Source organism: Triturus cristatus, chromosome 11, assembly GCF_964204655.1.
Source record: "Triturus cristatus chromosome 11, aTriCri1.1, whole genome shotgun sequence".
NCBI lineage: Eukaryota > Metazoa > Chordata > Amphibia > Caudata > Salamandridae > Triturus > Triturus cristatus.
Genome location: NC_140594.1, coordinates 1,183,328,563 through 1,183,352,800, shown reverse-complemented (window position 1 = coordinate 1,183,352,800; position 24,238 = coordinate 1,183,328,563). Strand labels below are relative to the sequence as shown.

Below are 24,238 nucleotides of genomic sequence, written 5' to 3'. Positions count from 1 at the left end.
TTTTCTCTCTCCAGTGCTTTATTATTAAAATGGCTCTGAAATATTCAGAGGGGGGGATCATTTGACTGCCTTTTAACAACATCTTAGATGAGGCAGTCAATACATCTTACAATAACCTCTTGAGGCTGCACTGCAAGATGGAATCAATATCTTAATAGACCCAATAAATTCCCCTCTGTCTGCAAGATTACAAAATACCAGCACAGTAGTTCCAGGACTGCCATTTATATACTTGCTGACAGACCCAACTGCAATCAAAGAACCGCCACTGCAGTAGAAGGGCGTTAGAGTCCGGCAGTTTGATTAAAAATGCACAAGCCATAGGATTTAGACATCAGACTTCATTTCCTTAATGTGATCACACTCCTATATACTTCAATGCCAAGAATCTGAAAAAATATATATATTTATTCAACAATTCCTTGAGGCCCTCTACTTCTGCCAATTAACCAAAAACGAAACCATCCCACCATGATTCAGATTGCCATGTTGTGAATGGATAAGCCCCATCAGACCACACAATACTTGTAGCAAAACCCTGAACTTGCTGTTGAGGACAAGCAAAGGTACGAACAACAATCCTGCTCAAGTATAAATTCTGTAACTACTAGCTAAAGCCAGCATACACACACTACTACCAAACTCAACTCCGTTTCCAGTTGTTAGCAATGCTACAGTGAACTGGTTAAATGTGCAACCCCAACTAAACATTCCCATGAACGTGACCCAAGGCTAAAGACTAGAGGAAAGCAGCAATGGTAACTGCAAGCATGAGCCTTACTTTCATAACCCGGTCGTTCATCAATCGACAAAGTGTGTGGTCATCCAAGTCAGAGTTGGCAAAGTCATTCTTCAATGCAGCGGTTGCCCTATTGAAATCACCACGAGCTGAAAATATCCACTGCATGGTAAGTCCCATGCCCTAAAAGAAAGAAAAGGAGGAAAGGTTAATGCAGGCACTGCTACAAGCTTTATATTCTATGGTGGTGCTCGGATTTCTTTATACAAAGTACTTTTACAAGATTTAAGTCTAATTGGACCAAACCAATGTTAAAGCTGCCAGACGGCACCATGTAAAATGTCAGGACTATAACGGAGGTAATGTCATGGCATGGATCGATCTGGTTAACCTGTCCACAACAGCATGGCCTCAAAGGGACTAGAATCAATATTTTCAGCACCTAGAAGTAGAATGGGGCACCCAAAAAAGTTTATTTACATATGTAGTGCAATACAATACCTTTTAAGTCAAACACCTGAATGATGTGTGTTAGACCTATAAAAAAGAACTAGTCACAAAGAAGGGAGCTACTGAAACCAACTACAGTTTCCTCTTCTGTAGAACATCCCTCTAGACACCAGACTGGATCTGCAAGTTCACAGCATTGTTCCCATGAGCGGCAAGGTGACACTGTAGCTCTGCGTTGCTCTTATTGCACCCCAGAAATATCACAGTAGAGCCATATAAAAACACCACCCCGCTTGCTGATGTCAGTTTCTTGCTTGACTGCGTCCTCAGATGTGGAGCATAAAACATTTACAAGTACCAGTGTGCAGATCTCCAATTTGGGACCTTTTTAGATGGTAAAAATAACCCACTCAACAGAACAGGAAGAGGAAGGATAAAGATTACTTACCTGTAATACCAGTTAATACAAACATTCACACCTTTCATAGATTTCACAGGCTTGAATTATTCTGTCTTCAGGCTGAGAACCCTTGGTAACCTGGTAACCAATGTTAGCATAGGAGCGCATCTTTTAACACTACCATCAAAAATACAAACATTTTTATTTCCTGTTTACTTCGCTATAAACAACTAAAACTCCAGCAAATCAGACAGAAGCTGAAGTGTTCCCTTGTAAGAGGTTTTCTACTGTCAAATTTTCAAGCTTGTTAAGTAGTAAAGTCGGTTAACTGTTTCTGTATGCTGGAAAGGCTTAGGATTAAACCGGGGTGGTGGGCAGGTTGCATGTGAAACTATGAAAGATGCGAATGTTGAAGAAAATAAAGTTACTTGCCTGGAACTGTAGTTCTCCAGTATTGGAATCTTTCATAGATTCACATGCTCGAATCATTCCCAGTCGTCAAGGTGGGAATCCACGGCATATCAAAATAGCAATGCAAAGCGAATACAAACCAGAAACCAGGCCTAGGCCCATTTCAGCCTTGTAACCGCTCTATTGTTTTGTAAAAGAAACCAAACAATAGGTTCAACCAATCAGAACTTCACACCCTAGAGAGAACCTTCAGACCCTCAGATTTACACAGCACCAGTGCAAGACATGCATCTGCAAAAATCCGAAAGGTGAGCCTCTCAGGGGAGGTGGGTGGGTCGCATGGGACTCTGAAAGATCACAAAACTGTACAACTACAGTTACAGGCAAGTAACTTTTTTTACTCCAGTATTGGAACTTTCATAGATTCAAATGCATGAATCAGAGTAGCTAGCAGTTAGAAGCACATTTTCTGGATTAAAGAGCAGTGTACAGCATCAATATTATAAGCATTAACACATGAAGATATGCTTTAGGTCATAATTTTCAAAATTGGCAGAAAATTATTTAACTCCCTGATGCATTTATAAACAATCGGCCAATTTACACATTTAAACATAAAAGGCAACATGAGGAAAATGAGAGAGGAAAGAAAATGAGGGTAATGTTCTAGTCGAAAAGAAGCAGGGGTGAAGGAGAGAGCTCACCGTTACTTAACAGGTTCCTCAGCACAGCTTGGCCCACTACTGCGTCAATGTGAACTGTGGAAACCATGCTTGGTATAGGTGGGGCACTCTTCCAGGTCGTAGCTCTGCAGATGTCCTGGATAGGTACTCGGGCAAAGAGCGCAGTTGGTGCAGATACCGATCTTGAATGGTTACGCACAGGTGCCCGCAAAGGTTTTCCTGCAGATTCATGGCAATATTGGATAGAACCTAAGATCTAACGTGCAATACTCTGCTTGAATAGAGGATAGCCTTTCCGAGGGGCACTGAAGGCCACAAAGAGCTAGGTTGATTGGCAAAAGGCTCTGGTTCCTTGAAGATAAAATGTAAGACCAAGCTGTATATCTAGCGAATGAAGGTCTCTTTCGCTGCAGCTGTCTGTTACGGAAATAAGGTTTTGAGGATAAGAGGTTAATTTAAGTGAAAGTCCGACGGAACTTTGGGGATAAATTTAGGGTGGGTACAAAGGACTACTCTGTCATCCCTAAATTGTAGAAAAGATTCTTGGATAGTCAGAGCCTGAATGTCACTGACCTTCCTAGCCGAAGTCAAATGCCAGAAGCAGGGCAACTTTCCATGAAAGAACTGGAGGTCAGCTTTATGGGACAGGACCATGTTAAGATGCCTGAGAGGTTGAGGAGGCTTGACCGGTAGAAAAACACTAAATCTTTCCCTCATGAATTTTGTAAGGATCTGTGCTGACCATATTGATGGTCCCAAAGAGGTCCTTCTAAATCGAGAAATTGCAGTAAAAAGGACTTTAATCGAGACATGCGCTAGGAATATGCTACTTACAGATCGCCATCTGGTGTTGGGCCTGGATGTTTGCAGTTGTTTTTCCTCTTGGAAAGTCTTTGGAAGTCACGAGGTCGGGGACTCCTCCTTTGGATCGTATTGTGCATGGGCTTCGGCTCCATCCTTAGATTGTTTTTCGCCAGCAGGGAAAGATGGAGCGTAGTGATAACAGTGAAGATGCCCATGTGTGTTGTATCTAAATAAGATAAACTGGAACAGATAAAGGTAGCAGGGGAGGCGGGTGGGCATGTGTAGATCTGCAGCTCTACATGCCAAGAACAGATTCATACTGGTAAGTAGCATATTCCGTTTGAGGCACATGAGCTGCAGATTACACACTTGGGCATAGATTATATAGCAGTACCCATCCTTCGCGGCGACCACCCGTATCTGTTGCAGTGGTTTGAAATAATGTTTTGAGTACAGCCTGGCCCACACTAGCCTGTTGCTTAGTTTGCACATCTACACAATAGTGTTTGGTGAAAGTGTGTGGTGTTGACCATGTAGCTGCTCTGCAGATATCATCTAATGGGATGTTCCCTAAAAATGCCATTGAGGCTCCTATTTTACATGTAGAGTGGGCTTTAGGGGGAACAGATAGCGTTCGTTTTGCTTTGTGGTAGCAAATCTGAATGCATTTGACAATCCACCTGGCTATCCCCGACTTGGAGATGGGGTTGCCTTTGTGTGGTGTTGAGAAAGACAAACAGTGGTTTGGTCTTACGGAAGGGTTGTGTTCTCTCTATGTAGTAGAGTAAGGCTCGTTTGACATCTAATGTGTGAAGAGCTCTTTCTGCAATGGTCTGTGGTTGCGAGAAGAATACAGGTAGTTCTACAGATTGGTTTAGGTGAAAGGGAGAAATGACTTTAGGGAAGAATTTTGGGTTGGTACGTAGAACAACCTTGTTACGGTGCATTTGTAGATAAGGTTCTTGAATGGTAAGTGCTTGCATCTCACTGACCCTTCTGAGGGAAGTGATGGCTACAAGAAAAGCGGTTTTCCATGTTAGGAATTGAAGTTCACATTTGTTTAGTGGTTCGAAGGGAGGCCCCATTAGTCTGGTGAGAATGATATTTCGGTTCCACACAGGTGAGGGTGGCACTCTGGGGGGGAATTATTATTTTAAGGCCTTCCATGAAGGTTTTAATGGCAGGTACTCTAAAGAGTGATAGATGTTGCCTGTTTTGTAGATAAGCTGCTATGGCTGCAAGGTGCAGTCTAATAGACGTGTAGGCTAGATTACATCTTTGTTGGTGTAGTAAATAGCCTATGATGTGTTGAATGGACACATCTAGGGGATTGATGGTATTGTGACAATAGACAACAAAACGTTTCCACTTGGGAGCGTAGCACGCTCTAGTGGTTGGTCGCCTAGCTTCTTTGATGACGTTCATGCAGTCAGGGGGAAGACTTAGGTAACCGAATTCTAGGATTTCAGGAGCCAGATCGCAAGGTTGAGCTGAGCTGGGTCCGGGTGCCTGATCTCGCCATGGTTCTGGGTTAAGAGGTGTGGAGAGAGGTGTAACCTTTGGTGTGGCACTACAGAGTTCTAGCAGTGTGGTGTACCACGGTTGTCTGGCCCAAGTTGGAGCTACTAGGATTAGTGCGAGGGAGTGTTGTAGTTTGCGCACCACTAATGGAATGTGTGGGAGAGGCGGAAAAGCTTATGCAAATCTGCCTGACCAGTTCATCCATATCGCATTGCCTTTGGACAGTGGGTGTGGATATCTGGCGGAGAAGCTTGGGCATTTGGTGTTTGTGGGTGGCGAAGAGGTCTATCTGTGGATGCCCCCACATTTGAAAGAATGGTTGAAGAACTTGTGGGTGGAGTTCCCACTGGTGGAGTTGTTGTGTCTGTCTGCTGAGCAGATCTGCCAGTGTTCTGGACTCCTGGGACATGTTGGGCTAGAAGAAAGATTTTCTGGGATATGGCCCATCTCCATATGCTCTGTGCTAGCTGAAAGAGCTGTGGAGAGTGTTTGCCGCTTTGTTTTTATATATAGTACATGGCTGTCATGTCTGTGCGGACAAGGACTGCCTTGCCTGAAATCTGTGTTTGAAAAGATTTTAGGGCTAAGGAGATGGCTAGTAACTCCAGATGGTTGATGTGGAGTAACTTTTGTTGAGGTGTCCACCTGCCCTGCATGGTGTGATGTAATAGGTGAGCTCCCCAGCCGGAGAGTGATGCGTCCGTCAGTACTATCTGAGGAACCGGGTCCAGGAACGGTCGCCCTTTGGAAAGGTTTTTGGTGGTCCACCACTGCAGAGAGCGATGGGTACGACTGTCTACCAACACCAGATCTGTTAATTGACCCTGGGCCTGGTTCCATTGGAGCGCTAAGCACTCTTAGAGAGGACGCATCTGGAGTCTTGTGTGAGGTACTATGAATATCCAAGAGGCCATCATCCCGATTAGTTGCATAAACACTCGAGCTGGAAGGGAGTGTTGTGCCGTAAATTTTGCACGTAGAGCCTGAATGCTTGTGATCCTGGCCGGACTGGGGTAGGCTAGCGCTCGAGGTGTCTATGGTGGCACCGAGGTATTGTTTTACGTGGGACGGTTGCAGCTGGGACTTCGCGTGGTTTACTGTGAAGCCCAGTTCGTGAAGAAGCTGGATAGTGGCGTGCGTGTGTTGTACACACTGGTTGTATGAGTTGGCTTTTATCAGCCAGTCGTCTAGGTATGGGAAGACATGGATGTGTTGTCTCCGCAGGTGTGCGGCCACTACTGCTAGGCACTTGGTGAATATTCGTGGTGCTTTTGTGACTCTAAATGGGAGTACTTTGAATTGGTAGTGTTGGCCTTCCACTACAAATCTGAGAAACTTCCTGTTAGCGTTGTGTACAAGAATGTGGAAATAGGCGTCTTTTAGGTCTAAAGTGGTCAGGAAATCGTTGTGGGAAAGCAGTGGGAGTACCTGCTGAAGTGTTACCATGTGAAAATGGTCTGAATGTATGTATTTGTTTAGGGGCCCCGAGGTCTAGGATGGGCCTTAGAGTCTCGTCCCTTTTTGGTATGAGAAAATATAGACCCCCATATTTTGTTGGTTGGCAGGAACCTGTTCTATCGCCCCTTTTTGTAGGAGGGAGATTACCTCCTGCTTTAGTAGTGTTAGATGTTCCTGTGACATTGGGCGTTGTCTGGGTGGAATGTTGGGGGGGGGGGGGGGGTAGATATTAGTTCTAGGCAGTAGCCAGACCAAATTATTTGTGTTACCCATTTGTCTGAGGTAATGGTAGTCCAGACAGAAGGAATATGCTACTTACCAGTATGCATCTGTTCTTGGCATGTAGAGCTGCAGAGTCACACACTGAGGATAAGATCGCCATCTGGTGTTGGGCTCGGATGATTGCAGGTTGTTGTTGTCTTCGGAAGAAGCCTTTGGTCACGAGGTTGGTGACTCCTCCCCTGGACAACAGTGCGCATGGGCATCCACTCCATCGGCAGATTGTTTTTCGCCATGATGGGAAAAGATTGAGTATATAGAAAAGAAAGAAAGGATGTCCATGTGTAATGTCTAAGTAAGACGGATGCTGGAACAGATACAGGTCCCGGGGAGGCGGGCGGGCGTGTGTGACTCTGCAGCTCTACATGCCAAGAACAGATGCATACTGGTAAGTAGCATATTCCGTTCGAGGCATATGAGCTGCAGATCACACACTGAGGATAGATTATACAGCAGTGCTCCCCTTAGCGGTGGTCGCCTGTATCCGTTGCAGCAGCTTGAAATAAAGTTTTTAGGACAGCCTGGCCCACGGAGGCCTGTTGTTTGGCCTGCACGTCAACACAATAGTGTTTAGTGAAGGTATGCGTGGTAGACCATGTGGCTGCCTTGCAAATGTCTTCTAAGGGAATATTGCCTAAGAAGGCCATAGAAGCCCCTATTTTACGCATGGAGTGCGCCCTAGGGGGAACTGTAAGTGTACGTTTAGCCTTGAGGTAGCATATTTGGATGCATTTAACTATCCACCGGGCTATTCCTGATTAGGAGATCGGGTTGCTTTTGTGTGGTGGCGCGAAAGCAACAAAGAGTTGTTTTGTCTTTCGAAAAGGTTTTGTCCTGTCGATGTAATAAAGCAAGGCTCTTTTAACATCTAAGGTATGTAGGGCCCTTTCAGCTACCGAGTCTGGATTTGGGAAGAAGACCGGTAGTTCTACTGATTGGTTAAGATGGAAAGGGGAAATCACTTTTGGAAGAAATTTAGGATTTGTCCTAAGAACCACTTTGTTACGGTGTAGTTGTAAGAAAGGTTCCTCAAGTGTAAGGGCTTGTATTTCACTTACTCTGCGCAGGGAAGTGATTGCGATAAGGAAGGCTACCTTCCATGTTAGGAATTGCAATTCACATTTGTGCATAGGTTCAAATGGGGGACCCATGAGTCTTGTTAGAACCACATTGAGATTCCACACTGGTGCAGGTGGTAATCTTGGGGGAAGAATTCTTTTGAGACCTTCCATAAACGCTTTGATGGCTGGTACCTTAAAAAGGGACAGGTGTTGCCTATTTTGCAAGTAGGCTGCCAAGGCTGCTAGGTGTAAACGTATAGAGGAATACGCTAGATTGCATCTTTGCAAGTGTAGTAGATAGCAAATGATGTTTTGGATGGAAGCATCCAATGGATGTATGTCATTATTAGCGCAGTAGATGGCAAATCGTTTCCATTTAGCGGCATAACACGCTCTAGTAGTAGGTCGTCTGGCTTCCTTTATGATATTCATACAGTCTGGAGGGAGATTGAGGTAACCGAACTCTAGGACCTCAGGAGCCAGATCGCTAGGTTCAGTGTTTGAGGATCTGGGTGTCTGATTTCTCCATGGTTCTGGGTTAATAGATCCGGGGAGAGGCGTAGCTTTTGATGTGGAACTAAAGATAGTTCCAGAAGTGTGGTGAACCACGGTTGACGTGCCCAAGTGGGAGCCACTAGTATTAGTGTTAGTGACTGTTGTTTCAGTTTGCGTACCACAAATGGAACTAGTGGGAGAGGCGGAAAGGCGTACGCAAATCTGCCTGACCAGTTCATCCATAGGGCATTGCCCTTCGACTGTGGGTGTGGAAACCTGGCGGCGAAGGTTGGGCATTTTGTGTTTTCGGGAGTGGCGAACAGGTCTATGTCTGGTTGTCCCCACTTTTGGAAGAAGGGGAGTAGAACCTTGGGGTGTAGTTCCCATTCGTGGATCTGTTGTGTGTGGCGACTTAGGAGGTCGGCCACTTGATTGTGGATCCCTGGGAGATGTTCTGCTAACAGGTAGATGTTTTGGGGAATTGCCCATCTCCAGATTTGCTGTGCCAGTTGGGACAGTTGGAGAGAGTGTGTCCCTCCCTGTTTCTGTATATAATACATTGTCGTCATGTTGTCTGTGCGTATGAGGACAGTTTTGTTCTTTAGGTGAATTTGAAAGGATTTTAGTGCTAGGAACACTGCTAAGAGTTCCAGGTGGTTGATGTGGAGCAGTTTTTGTTGGCTGGTCCATCTGCCCTGAGTGGTATGGTGAAGGAGGTGGGCTCCCCACCCCGTGAGAGATGCGTCTGTAGTTAGCACAACTTGTGGAAGAGGCTCTAAGAACGGTCTCCCTTTGGACAGGTTGATGGTGTTCCACCATTTCAGTGATCGAAGTGAGCGACTGTCCACCAACACCAGATCGGTAAGTTGTCCGTGAGCTTGGTTCCACTGTTGTGCTAAGCATTCCTGTAAGGGACGCATTTGAAGTCGTGCGTGTGGGACTATGGAGATGCATGACGCCATCATGCCTAGGAGCTGCATGAAGACTCTTGCTGGAAGAGATGGATGAGTTTGAAATTGAGAGATGAGATATTGTATACTGGCTATCCTGGCTGTGCTGGGATAGGCAATGGCTTTGGATGTATCTATGGTTGCTCCTAGATACTGATGTAAGTGGGAAGGTTGTAGGTGGGATTTGGGGTAGTTGATAGTGAATCCCAAATCGTGGAGAGTTTGAATCGTGCGATGAGTGTGGAGAACGCATTTTTGGTATGTATTGGCTTTTATGAGCCAATCGTCCAGATAGGGGAAGACATGGATCTGTTGTCTTCTGAGATGCGCTGCCACGACTGCTAGGCACTTGGTGAACACTCTGGGTGCTGTTGTTACTCCGAATGGGAGAACTGTAAATTGATAGTGTTGCCCATCTACCACAAATCGTAGATATTTTCTGTGAGCGGGATGCATAGGGATGTGAAAGTATGCGTCCTTGAGGTCCAATGTGGCGAGGAAGTCTCCCTGTTGTAAAAGTGGGAGGACTTGTTGGAGAGTGGTCATGTGAAAATGATCCGAATGTATATACTGGTTTAGTAGTCTGAGATCCAGTATGGGCCTTAGTGTTTTGTCCTTTTTGGGAATGAGGAAGTATAGAGAATATACCCCTTTTCCCTGATGTTGAAGGGGGACTGGTTCTATCGCATGTTTTTGTAACAGGGATTGAACTTCTTGTTTGAGGAGAGCGAGATGATGCGAGGACATTGGACGTTGTTTGGGCGGTATGTTTGGGGGGGATTGTATGAGTTCGAGGCAGTAGCCAGACTGGATAATTTGTCTTACCCACCTGTCTGTGGTGATGGAAGTCCAGACAGGCAGGAATTGTTGGAGTCGCCCCCCGACCGGAGTGGAATGGTCTGGGGGGAGTGGTGGCAAGTCACTGTTTGGTGGCTGGTGAGGTGCGGGTGTTGTTGTTGCCCCGCCCTCGACCTTTGTTATTGTTTCCCCTATAACCTCCCCGGAAATAACCTCTGTTAGGGGATGTTTGTCCAGAATTTTTAAAGGTGGACGTGGTCTCAGTTGATGTGTTTTTGGAGCCTCCTCTATAAAAGGAGCGACGAAAGGAACCCCGGTTTTGATGAGACTGCAGTGCTCCCATAGACTTGGCAGTTTCATTATCCTTTTTCATTTTTTCTAATGCAGTATCCACTGCAGGGCCAAATAGTTGCTCTTGGTTGAAAGGTTGAGCTAGAATTGCGGTTTGAACCTCCGGTTTAAAACCGGAAATACGGAGCCAGGCATGTCGTCTGAGTAAGACGCTAGTATTGACCGCTCTAGAAGCAGTATCCGCTGCATCTAAGGCGCATTTAATGGAGGCATTAGATATTAATTTGACTTCTTGGATGAGGTCAGAGGCCTGGGACTTAAAAGGTTCAGGCAGATGTTGCATAAGGTCCTCAAGTTGGTCATAATGCGCTCTATCATACCTGGCTAACAGGGCCTGGGTATTCGCAATACGCCAATGGTTAGCCGCCTGCGCGGCGACCCGTTTGCCCGATGCTTCTAAAAGCTTAGACTCTTTGTCTGGGGGAGGCGTTTCTCCAGTTGTCTGTGAGTTAGCGCGCTTCCTGGCATTTGATACGACTAGGGAGTCTAAAGGGAGCTGGGCCTTAATGTATGCAGGGTCTTGCGGGGCTGGTCGGTACTTTTTTTCGATGCGTGGGTTGAGAACCCTAGCTCGAACAGGGTCCTTAAAGACTTCAGTAGCATGCTTTATAACCCCTTTGATCATGGGCAGTATGTGAACAGTCTTTTGTGACTGCTCAAAGGTATCAAGGAGAAAGTCCTCTTCAAGGGCGTCTGTGTGCATTGTAACGCCGTGGAATGATGCTGCCCTATTTATAAGTTGGCCGAACCCTAGGTGGTCATCAGGAGGGGAGGGCTTGGAGGGGTAGGTAGTGGGGTCAGGCATGTCAGGTATAGGATAAGACCAGTCATCCATGGGTGCTGGGTCTGGGAACGTAAAAGGGTCGTTTGGATCAACAGGATCATTAAATAAATCAGGGTCCGCCCCTCCCCCTAAGTCATCATTATCATCCTGTGGAGGAGGTGAATGATAGGGAGATGGTAAAGGTAAAGGTAAAGGAGAATCAGGAGGAGGAGGGGGGGACGGGTTAGGAGGTAAAACAGGAGAGGAAGGACGAAGTGGTGAAGTAGCACAGTCCTTTTTCCGTATGGGAGCTGGAGGAGGTGTAGTGTCCAGCTTCCGCTTTTTATATGGGATGGCAGTCACATGTCCCGTGTTAGGATTGATGTAGATCCGCTTTTGAGTAGGATCTGGTCGAAAAAGTTCATCTGGCTCCGAAGGTGGTGTCTGTGATGTCCGCTTCGGGTCTTTATGAGCTTTTTTTGGCGGGGACTGAGTTTTCGGTGCCGACTGAGTTTTCGGTGCCGACTGAGTTTTCGGTGCCGACTGAGTTTTCGGTGCCGACTGAGTTTTCGGTGCCGATGGACTTTCAGGCATCGATGTTGAAGAACGTCTCGGTGCCGGTGGAGACTTCGGTGCCGAGGAACGTTTCTGTGCCGAAGGAGATTTCGGTCTTGGAGCCTGTTTCGGTGCCGACAGTGGGTGTTTGGGTGCCAAGGGTGTTAAAGGCACAATCAGGTGAGGTTTGCTCGAGCCCGAGCCACCCACAGGCTTAGATGTCTTCGGAGCCGGGCCCGAGGGCGGGGCTTCTGAAGAGGATTTCCGGTCGCGACTGGGCCCAGCTGGCGGAGTCTTGACCAATGCTTTTTTGGATGGGGCAGGGGCAGGGGGGGTGGTACTCACACGCTGCCCTGGAGTGATGAGGTCATCGGAATCGTCTGCCTCGGACACGATCTCGAGATCTTCGGTGTCGTCTTCGGGAACATCTTGAGCAAAGATGTCCTCCGGTTCTGGAGCTGGTTTGGCCATGATATGGCGTCGAGCTCTTCGGTCCCGGAGGGTCTTCTTCGAACGGAAAGCGGAACAAGCTGGACAGGTGGACTCGTTGTGTTCCGGCGACAGGCAGAGGTTGCAAACCTCGTGGTGGTCACTGTGGGGGAACTTCGCTCCACACTGGGGGCATTTTTTGAAGGGTGTCCTGTCCATCAGCCGCTTCCGGAACCGGTCCGAGTTGATGTCGACGTCGATGGAATGAAGATTAAAGAGTTAAATCGATTGCTGGAAGTTTTCTGCTGGAGCGGAAAAAAGTTCATCCGAACCCAATGGCGGAAAAAAACAATCTGCCGATGGAGTGGATGCCCATGCGCACTGTTGTCCAGGGGAGGAGTCACCAACCTCGTGACCAAAGGCTTCTTCCGAAGACAACAACAACCTGCAATCATCCGAGCCCAACACCAGATGGCGATCTTATCCTCAGTGTGTGATCTGCAGCTCATATGCCTCGAACATTACATTTTGGAGTCTGCTCCTGACCGGAGTGGGATGGTCTGGGGGGAGTGGAGGAGTCATTGGGCAGGTGAGGAGGCAGAGCAGGCGGTGTTGGTCTTGCCTCTGACTTTATTATTGTTGCCTCTGTATCCGCCTCTTTGGTAACCCCTGGTAAAGGTGGATTGGGTAGGGGCCTTATATGAAGTGGAAGCAGTGTCAGTGGAGTAGCCTCTGGATGTGCTCCAAAAGGAAGAGCGGCGAAAGGAGCGCCTGGGAGGGTGTGATATTAAGGCTCCCATAGACTTCGCCGTATCGGTGTCTTTTTTCATCTTTTCTAGGGCCTCATCCACTTTTGGGCCGAACAAATGTTCCTGGTCAAAGGGGTGGTTCAGGATGTAAGCTTGTACTTCTGGTTTAAAACCGGAGATCCTTAGCCAGGCATGGCGACGGAGGAGGATGCTGGTATTAATGGCTCTGGAGGCAGTGTCCGCTGCATCTAGGTCACAACGGATGGAGGTATTGGTGATAGTTTTGCCCTCCTGAATTAACTCGTTTGCCCTATTCTTATATTTGTCAGGGAGGTGTTGCATTATGGCTTCTAGTTCGTCATAATGGGCCCGGTCGTACTTTGCTAGTAGGGCTTGTGTATTAGCGATACGCCATATGTTGGCAGCTTGTGATGCAGTGCGCTTGCCTGATGCGTCTAATAGTTTAGACTCTTTGCCAGGTGGTGGTGCTTCTCCTGACGCTTGGGAGTTGGCTCTCTTGCGTGCTGTAGACACTACCAGTGAATCTAGTGGTGCCGGCCCGCTGATGTAGGAAGGATCTGTAGGGGCGGCTTTATATTTTTTGTCAATTCGTGGGTTAATGACCCTGGCTCTCACTGGGTCTTTAAAGATTTCTGGCGCGTGTTTATTAACTCCTTTGAGCATGGGCAGTATGGAGGTAGCCCTATGCGTAGTGTCAAACGTATCGAGAAGGAAGTCCTCCTCCACGTGGTCGGTATGGAGATCCACCCCGTGATAGTGTGCAGCCCTTTGTAGGAAGTGGTTGAACCCTAATGAGTCTTCTGGTGGGGATGGTCTCGAAGGGTAGAAATCATCTTGTGGGACGTTAGGAATATCAGGGATGTTGTAGTCGTCACATGGGTCTGGGGAACCTGTGGGAGTGGGGTCCCCTGTAGGTAGGTCATGGGGCACGTCCCCCATGTCATCACAGACATTATCATCCGGAGAGGGTGTTGGGGAATGATGAGGCAGGGGCGGAGAAGGTGGAGGAGGAGAGGGTGGAGGTGGTGGTAAAGGCATTCTGAAAGGGGAGGTAGCAGAGTCCTTTGTCTTTGGAGGTGGAACTGGGGCAGGTTTTTCCAGCTCTTTTTGATGCGGAGCATTAAATGTCCGGTTTTGGGGTCCTCGATCAATGTCTTTTGCAATGGATCCGGTGTAAAGAACAAGTTACTTACCTTCGGTAACGCTTTTTCTGGTGGATACAGTATCTGCCTGTGGATTCCTCACCTTGTGAATATCCCCTACGCCAGCATTCCACGGAACTTTTCTTCCCCAGCATTCCACGTCGACGTGGGCGACGTCATAATACACCGGCTCCGCTCGCGACTCCGATCAACGTCACCGGAGCCATAAGAAGCCCACGTCGGCGTGATGACGTCAGTTCCACCCATTTTTTCCCCGTGCCTTCGAGGCGAACAGGTGGACTAACGACAGACTCAAAGTATACACAGTATACAATACACCAACACATATGCATAGCATACAAAGGAAAAGAATGCTAAATAAACAAGCATTTCCTACAATTGCACAACAAAGCATAAAAGCATATCAACAAGACCTATTTCATGGTATACAAAGGTGGACAACGGGGAGGCGGGTGGGTCAGTGAGGAATCCACAGGCAGATACTGTATCCACCAGAAAAAGCGTTACCGAAGGTAAGTAACTTGTTCTTCTGATGGATACATCTGCCAGTGGATTCCTCACCTTGTGAATAGATTCCCACAGCAGTCCCCACTCCCGGAGGAGGGTGTCCACCTTCCTATACCAGAAAGTCCTGCAACACAGAGCGCGCGAAGTGGCCCTCCCTCCTCATCTCAGAGTCCAAGCAATAATGCTTTGCGAAAGTATGGAGGGAGGCCTAAGTCGCGGCTTTACAAATATCTGCCACAGGAACACCCCGGGCCAAAGCAGATGTAGAGGCTTTAGCTCTAGTTGAAAGCGCTCTAATACCATCAGGAGGAGTCTTACCAGCCAGGGTGTAGCAGATCTTGGTCAGAATTATCCATCTTGACAGCGCGCGCTTGTGCACCGCCTTCCCCTTAGAACGACCAATGTAGCCAATAAAGAGCTGGTCATCAAGGCGAAAGTCCTTGGTTCTATCCAGATAAAAACTAACAGCCCTCTTCGGGTCCAAACGATGGAGTCTTTCCTCCTCTTTGGAAGGGTGAGGAGGAGGGTAGAAAACAGGGAGAGTAATGGACTGCTCCAAATGAAACGGAGTGACTACCTTTGGCAGGAAAGCAGCCCTGGTCCTGAGAACCATCCTTTCAGTATGCAAGGTAAGGAAAGGAGGATTGGAACTAAGAGCCTGAAGCTCACTCACCCTCCTTGCCGAGGTTATGGCCACAAGAAAAACCACCTTAAATGATAACAGCCTCAAAGGACAAGTATGAAGAGGCTCAAAGGGGGACCCCATTAGAAAGGTTAAAACAAGATTAAGGTCCCACTGAGGCATTACAAATGGAGTGGGAGGAAACATGTTTGTAAGGCCCTTGATGAACCTCAGAACAACCGGGGACTTGAAAAGTGATGGTTGATCTGGAAGGCACAGAAAAGCTGATAAGGCCGAAAGATAGCCCTTAACCGTGGCCACAGCACAGCCCTGCTGAGCCAAGGAAAGAGCAAACTGGAGAACATCGGAAAGATGGGCTTTTAAAGGGTCAACGGACCTCTCTCCACACCATTTTACAAATTTAGACCACCTGTAGGAGTAAACGGACTTGGTGGAGTGTCGCCTGGCCGATAAAATAACATCCACCACATCAGGTGGGAGAGAGAAAGAACTCAGGTTGCCCCGTTCAATCTCCAGGCATGAAGGTGTAAGCTCTGGAGGTGGGGGGTGTAGAACCTGCCCCTCCGACTGCGAGAGGAGGTCTGCCCTCAGATGGAGACGGAGCGGAGGGCACGAGGAGAGGTGGAGAAGATCCGTATACCACACCCTTCTTGGCCAATCCGGGGCGACCAATATGACTTGGGCCCGGTCTTGGCGAATCTTCCTCAGAACCCGAGGAATCAAGGGTATGGGAGGAAACGCGTAAAGGAGATGTGAGTCCCAACTCAACTGAAACGCGTCCCAACGCCCCTTGCATCGGATACTGGAGACTGCAGAATGACGGGCAGTGCGTGTTCTCGAAAGTGGCAAACAGATCCACCCGAGGAGATCCCCACGTCCGAAAGACGTGACGAACTACCTCCGGATGGAGCCTCCACTCGTGGTCGGCGGAGAACTGCCGACTGAGACTGTCCGCACGCACGTTCAGCACCCCGGCCAGATTTGCCATCAGACAAATCTGATGGTCCTGAACCCAGGACCATAGACGTAAGGCCTCTCTGCATAGACAAAGAGACCCCACCTCCCTGCTTGTTGACATACCACATCGCGGTCGTGTTGTCTGTCAGGACTTGAATCGACTGACCGCGAAGGGAAGGGAGGAAGGCCTTGAGCGCCAAACGAATCGCCCGCAATTCCAGAAGGTTGATGTGAAGCAACCTTTCCTCTGGAGACCAAAGACCCTTGATCTCCAGATCCCCCAGATGCGCACCCCACCCTAAGGTGGATGCATCCGTTATCACTGTGGCCACTGATGGAGATCAATGGAAGGGCTTTCCCTGCGACAGATTGCCCTCTACACTCCACCAAGACAGATCCGCTGCAGCTTCTCTGGAGATCTTGACTGACTCCCTGAGATCCCCGTTGTGCTGATACCACTGCTTGCGGAGGCACCACTGGAGCGCCCTCATGTGCCAGCGTGCATGGTTGACCAACAGAATGCAGGAAGCGAACAGACCGAGCAGACGAAGGACCTTCAGAACTGGAACAACCGCTCCACTGTGGAATAAAGGGACCATCTCCTGAATGTCGAGAATCCTTTGAGGAGGGAATGCTCGACACACAGTAGTGTCCAGTACTGCCCCTATAAACAGGTTGCGTTGAGAGGGCACCAGGTGAGATTTGGGCACATTGATTGAAAAACCCAAGTCGAACAACAGCTGAGTTGTCACCTGCAGATGACGCTGCACCATCTCTGGGGACTCTGCCTTCAGAAGCCAGTCGTCCAGGTAGGGAAAAACCGGAATCCCCGACCTCTTGAGATGAGCAGCCACCACTGCCATCACCTTTGTGAAGACTCGAGGTGCGGTAGTAAGACCAAACGGGAGGACCGCAAACTGGTAATGTTGCGACCCAACCGTAAAACGGAGATACTTCCTGTGCGACTTCAGGATTGGGACATGGAAGTACGCGTCCTGCAAGTCGAGCGACACCATCCAGTCTCCTTGCTGCAACGCTTGAAGAACCTGCGCAAGGGTCAGCATCTTGAATTTCTCCTGTCTCAGGTAAAATTTCAAGATTCTGAGGTCCAGTATAGGACGCAATCTGCCGTCCGTTTTGGGAATCAGGAAATAACGGGAGTAGCATCCCTGACCCCTTTCCTGCTCTGGAACCACCTCTATCGCACCCTTTTGAAGCAAGGCTAGAACTTCTTTCTGCAGGAGAAGCAGATGGTCTTCCGAGCAATAACCTTGGCAAGGAGGGTAAGGGGGAGGAAACTCCCGAAAGGGAAGGGCGTACCCAGTCTCCACGAGGTTCAAAACCCAAAGGTCTGTTGTAACAGATTTCCAACCCCGTAGAAAGTAGGACACCCGACCCCCCACAGGCCTTACATGATCCAGGATGGGGGATCTAGGGCTGCTTCCCTGAGGCCTCATTGGGAGCAGAGGAGGAGGAAGAAGAGGGGTTGCGTCCAGAACCTCCGACCCCTTTGCCTCCCTCTATAGGACTTAGAGGGGATTCTGCTGCTGCTGGGGCTGCCGGTAAGAGCGAAAAGACGATCGCCCAAAGCCCCTAAATTTTCGAAAGGTCGAACCCTTTGCCGGTACTTGCAGGCCCAAGGATTTTGCAGTCAATCGGCTGTCCTTAAAACGCTGAAGGGCAGAGTCCGCTTTCTCCCCAAACAGCTTCTGACCATCAAATGGAAGATCGACCAGCGTAGCTTGAACATCCGCTGAGAAACCAGAGTTACGGAGCCAAGCCTGCCTTCTTACAGCAACAGAAGACCCCATGATCCTTGCCACGGAGTCCGCAGTATCCAACCCTGACTGGATAACTTGCCTGGCAGCTGCCTGAGTGTCCGCTACAACCTCCATGAAGGATGACTTATCCCTTCAGGCAACTTAGGAGCCAAGGTCTTAATGGAATCCATTAGAGCGTGCACGTAACGCCCCAGCAGGCATGTAGCATTAGTCGATTTTAACGCCATGCTTCCTGTCGAAAAGGTCTTTTTGGCTGCCTGATCAGCCTTTTTAGACTCCCTGTCAGCTGGAGACTGAGGAAAGGCACCGGAAGCATGAAGCCTGCACCACCAAACTGTCCGGGGACGGATGAGTGGATAAAAAGTTAGGATCCCCTGGTGCAACCTTGTACCTTCTTGCCACCTGTCTACACACTGCAGGAGAAGAAAGGGGCTTCTTCCATACCTCTAATACCTGTAACACTTCTGTGAGCAGGTTGGATTTGTACTCCACAGAAGGCAGCTGTAAATCCAGAAGCTCCGCTGCTTTCTTTATCACCACGTGATAGGGAGCCAACTCATGAGGTGGAGAAGACCTGGCAGATGTATGTTCCCACTCTGGGGTCGTATCCAGCCCACTGGCTTCCTCAATGCCCTCGAATTCGTCCGAAGAAGAATCAACCTCACCTTCTTCCACCTCTCGATATCTTCTTTCCTCCAACACCCTCTGGGCTTCCCTCCTCGACCGGATTCGGGGAACAGACGTCAGCGGAACCAGAGGAACCGGCGTCGACGGCGCCAGACAAGGCGCAGATGGAGTCAGCCTCGACGTCTATGGAGTCGGCTTCGGTGTCGATGGAGCCAGTCTCGGCGTCGAAGGAGGCTCCGAAGCCTGTCGAACCTTCCGAGGTCGAATCGGATCCCCAGACGGTGCCGGAAACTGCCAAGAAGGCGCCATCGGCATAAAGGGCATAAAGGGGGCCTGAGCATACTGCTGTGGCACCCCCATTGTAAAGGCCATCCGACCCACGGGACCAGCTGGTGCTCCGAATGGGTAGGCCGCCCTATTAAAAATGCCATACATAGCATTTAAGAAATTAGCCGAATCCGTACCTGGGGCCGGGAACTGAGGCAAAGGAACCTCTTGTGGGGCCTCTGGCACCGGCTCCGCAATATCCTCCACTGGAGCCTCAGAATCTTCAGGTACTGGAACAGACTCTTCCTGCTCCTCATGCATAGAAGCATCCGACTCCACCCGAACCGGAGTCGACGTCTTAGACAGAGCCGAAGACCTCGGAGACTGATTCGGAGTCTGCTTCCTCGAAGGAGAACCTTCCGGAGACCTTGAAGGTGAAGGAGAAGGAGACAAACCTTTGCTCCGACGTCGATGAGACGAAGCCGACCTCGATTTCTTGGACTTCGAGGATCGACGTCTAGAATGTTTACTTTTTTTATGGTGTTTCTTCGACCTCGAAGTCGATGACTCTCTCTTCGATCTCTCCTTCTTCCTCCCTCTCTTTTCCTCACCAATCTTCTTCATGAAGAGCTTGGTCTTCCTTTCCTTGAGTGCCTTCGGGTTTATGCTTTTACAGCATCCGCACTCCTCCATATCATGTTCCGAGGAGAGGCACCATAAACCATTCTGGTGAGGATCCGTTATCGACATCAGGCCTCCACACTCCCTACAGGGCTTAAAGCCCGACTTCCTAGTCGAAGACATAGCCGAATAAACAGAGATACACGACCAAACTACAAAGTAGCACTGGAGAAAAACCGTTGCGCGTCGAAGGCGCGGAAAAAAGGGAACTGACGTCATCACGCCGACGTGGGCTTCTTATGGCTCCGGTGACGTCGATCGGAGTTTGCGAGCGGAGCCGGTGTATTATGACGTCGCCCACGTCGGCGTGGAATGCTGGGGAAGAAAAGTTCCGTGGAATGCTGGCGCAGGGGATATTCACAAGGTGAGGAATCCACTGGCAGATGTATCCATCAGAATGGCCATGTAATCTCCTGGGTTTAGGAGTAACTAAATGTCCTGCAATGTGATCATTGAAGGACTTTGGTATTTAAAGCCCTCAAATGCTGAATCGGTCACCAATGTATGAAATTTTTCAGTACCAAAAAGAAACCGGGATTGGAACCCCTTCCCTGTCTGGGATGTCGGAACTGATTCTATTGCTCCATTACAGAGCACCGAAAGAACTTCCAAATGCAGGATATGTAGGTGCTTTACCTCTTTCCGATCTGGCATGGTGAAATTTGAAGGGAATCCCAGGAATAGCTGAACTGGATAAGTTTGAGGACCCACTGGTCGACTTATTTTTTGCAACGGTTGAAATTGCGACAATTAAGCCCCGCAAGGAAACTTGTGGAAGAGTGGTAAAGGAGATAGTCGGAGCCTAGAATTTGTCATTGGCGACGTGAGGAATTTTTTCTGTGCAGCCCTGCTCTCCCTCTAGCAGTAAATCAGGAGTATGTCCCAGATTGTTTTTGACGCTGGCTAGGTATAATGTGGTCAATATGGCTGAGGAGAGTAAGAGGGATACCGATATTGCTGGTATGCACCTCAGCAGGAAGGAATAACTCTTCCTCGCGCTCCCTTAAAGAGACCTTTCGGTATTGAAGCGTCCAACTACTTGGCAGTGTCTGGGTCTCTTATCTCTGACGAACCTCATCGATGTGTTTCCTGAATAACGCCTCTCCATCAAATGGAAGGTCAAGGATTTTGTTCTGTACTTCTGGTCTAAATGACATAGCCCTGAGCCATCCTTGACAGAGCAACACTGCAGAGACTCCCAGCATCTACATGCTCCAGTGGCAATATCCATTGCACAAACCACCTCAGAGGATACCCCCTCTCCTTCCTGGAGGATCTTCCTTGTTTCAGTCTTACTGTCCTCAGGAAGATGATCAATGGTTGGAGCTCTGTCACACCACATTTGCAGATTACATCGACCCAAGCTTGCGACAGCATTGGCTGCTCTGACCACCAGAGCAGACATTGAGGAGAATCGCTTGCCAGCATTATCAAAGCACCTGCCTCCTTTTCGGGAAGTGTGGTGATTGGAGCTGAAGGATTCTTGGATTTTCTCTAGTCAGCCTGAGAGATTACAGTCAGGCTTCAGTTGACCCACAAGGCAGGCAGGAGCATCTTCCGGCACTTTATATTTTTTCTCCAATCTGGATAGGGCTGGAATCACCGTGGCTGGGGTTTATTACCTTGAGTCCTTCATCCCATATGTAACATACAATCGAAATAGCTCTAACAGACTTTCGAAAGGGCTCTTTAAATTCAAAAAAACATTTAGTTTGAGATTGTTAAGCCAAACGCTTCGGCAGCCTTTTCAAGCAGGTAATGGAACTCACTGATTTCTTCCGGTGGGGAATCAATGGGCACAGAAGAGGGAGAAGAGCGTGTGGGTATAACGTAGTCATCCTATTCCTGGTGTGGATCTCGAAGTTCTCCCTCCTCCTGGTCATCTGAGGTTCCTGGACCTTGCTGAGGAACAGGCTGTGATTTGGGAGAAATGGACTGCAAACTTTGACCAAGCTGCCGAGTAGACGTGAAACAGTGTCCGAGGAGGTAGTGTAGCCTGCATGAATGGCAAGTACGTTAGTAACAACGATGGCGTCCAGACCATGTGGTCTTGATAACTGCGAGGATCTTCCTGTTGAGGAACATATTGTTGCTCCCTAATCATCGTCAAAGTCATCCTTCTGGCACATAACGTGCAACTGTTATGGGTTATGTCCGTAGCCAAAAGGCCCGGATTTGAGGATGACCATAACCTGGTTCCTCCTTGCTTGTTTAAGTAGTGTATTGTAGTCATGTTGTCTGTATCAGGCGGGGGCTTGACTTTATGGAGGGATGAAAAGACCTGAGGGAGAGATAGACTGCCCTCAGCTCGAGCATGTTGATCTGGTACAGCAGCTCCTTGTTCCATTACAGATCTTGAGTTTGTAGAGATCACACGTGGGCCCCCCCCCCCCCCCAACACTGGAGGGAAGCATCCATGATAAATCTGCTCAGGAAGCTCCTGGTTGAAAGAAGCTCCTATGCAAAGGTTCTGCGACTGCATCCACCACTGGAGAGACTGTCTGGCATCCTGAGAGAACTGTCCTCTCAGAGGTCTGAAAACTGAGACCACTGGTTTTACAGAGCTTGTTGTAGCAGCCTCATGTGTACACTGGCATCGGGAACATTGTAGATGCAAGATGCCATCGAACCCAGGAGAGGCTACTTATCTGGCCGATGTTTGAGGAGTGAAGAAGAGTATATTTTATGTAGAATGAGGATACGGGGGAATGGTCTGGTCAGAAAGAGGCTGCCAGCCGAGACTGGGGGAATCCAGAGGGGAGCTTGAATCTTGATATCCTTGAGCACGTAGGGACACTGTTGGTCTACTTCTCGGGCTGTGGGGCTCGTGTGCAGTGGCGTCTTTTGGCGTTGGATCCAGTGCAGGAGCCGCTCACAGAGGCCAGTCGGGGCAAACCCAAGGATGGATTAGCTCTTGCGGGTCTGGGGAGTCCGTTGGCATGGCCACCTCCCTCTGACTCAGGCTCTGGAGCATGGGTGCTTTGAGGCATCTGAGGTAAAAGACTCGATCGGTCTTTGGTTTCTGCAGAAGGGACCAAATAGGACAGTGGGCTACTCTGTTTGGGTTTAACTCGATCTGAAGTCACTCAATGTGCAAGTCAGTCTTCCTCGGCATTGGCATCTGGACTGGACATATCAAGCCTTGCCTACAGCAGGGAGTCCGGTACCCAGGGTATTAGTCCGGTGTGGCTCCGGTTGGTCCTGGTGCTCCCTCACTCAGTGGGACAACAGATATGACCTTCAGGAGCACAGGGTCCTCTCACTGGGGAGCTGCTGTGTGGGGCTGGCTGGGGAGCTGCAACTCGGTGGACTGCAACTTATGTCTGTCAGTTGCAGGGGAGTAGCTCCTCTACTCCAAGGGAGTTTCTCAGGCAGCTGGTGAGGTACTGGCAGCCCTCCGGGTTTTCTGAAGTCTACACAGCAGCAGGACTAGTGGTTTGCTCCATGAGGGTCAGGTGCAGCAGGCAAGCTGGCGGAAAGTCCGTCGTGCTCCACGGTTCTTGGGTCCGCAGTCTTCTTGGTTCACTCCTTTTGGGTCAGTCGAAATCTCAAGGCCTGGTATCGGAGGTCCGTTAAAGTTACTGAGATGTAGTAACCCTGGGCTCACTACACCCCCTAGGTTACCACTTGTGGGCTTCACCTTGTACCAGTATTGCCAATTCCACCACACACAAGATTGTGGCATCCTACATTTGGTGTTTACTTCAGGCTTGGTCACCTTAGAGGTTTGTCCAGCCTGGCAGTGCAACAATGTGAGAAAGTGGCTCTGTATATACTGTTCCCTAATAGGTACAGGGTGTACAGAGTCCACAGTCCCCCAGAGGCTGATAGAGGTCAAAGTTAGGTATGACCTTACTCTCAAAAGTGGTAGCTTGGTCGAGCAGTAAGGCAGTACCAGAGGACAGTGTAAAGCATTTATTGTACACACTCAGTCAGCAAATGGTTTCACACACTCAATAACTGAACTCTAGGCCAATGATTTGTATATATAAAATATATGCTTGTTTTATTTTTAGAACCACAAAGGGGGTAAAAATATACTTTCTCAGAATGAGAGGTTGAATATAAATACTTTTGTTTCAAGCAATAAATTTGTGTAAACAGTCAGTTGGTTGCAATAAACAATCCTATTTCCTAAACATAACAATGCATTGAGCTCAATGGTAAATTCAGGTTATTTGTAATAAATTACTTTTCAGATTACTTTTGGAATTCCAGGTCTGGATCCTAGAACCAGCCTGGGGTCAGTATTCAGAATCAAGTGATGAAAGTCGACTTAATAACTGTAATGATTTTTAAATAATATTTAGCTATTTCAAAAGTTAGCACTTAGAAAATATTTCACAGAAAACATTCAATGGATCTCTATGGCAAGAAATTCAAATTGCAGGTAGAGTACTTTATCGTTACTTTAGTAATCCAGGACTGGGTGCCTAGACCCAGGACTGGGGTCCTTATCAAAAGCAGGTAAGTAATTTCGTTTGCAGAAATGGTACGATTTTAAAAGAATATTTCAAATTTGCAAAAGTAGACACTTAGAAGAAATTTCACAGAAAAGCAGACAATGGTTTCCTATGGGAGAAAAATGAGTTAGAAGTAAGTATAGTTGTGAACACTTTTCAGAGTCAGGGCTGGGCACCAAGATCCAGCACTGGGAGCTCACCTAGGAGCAGGTGAGTAAATTCGTTTTTGTCA

The 24,238-nt window shown here is 48.4% G+C and overlaps 1 protein-coding gene across 1 annotated transcript in view; it reads right to left on the bottom strand.

The window, feature by feature from the left end:
• The window catches only part of TFRC (transferrin receptor), a 454,042-nt gene that overhangs the window by 29,442 nt on the left and 400,362 nt on the right, over positions 1 to 24,238 (bottom strand). Inside the window, exon 18 of the mRNA XM_085635983.1 lies at positions 782 to 922. Coding sequence (XP_085492109.1) covers positions 782 to 922 — 141 coding nt within the window. The remainder of the gene's footprint in view (positions 1 to 781; positions 923 to 24,238) is intronic.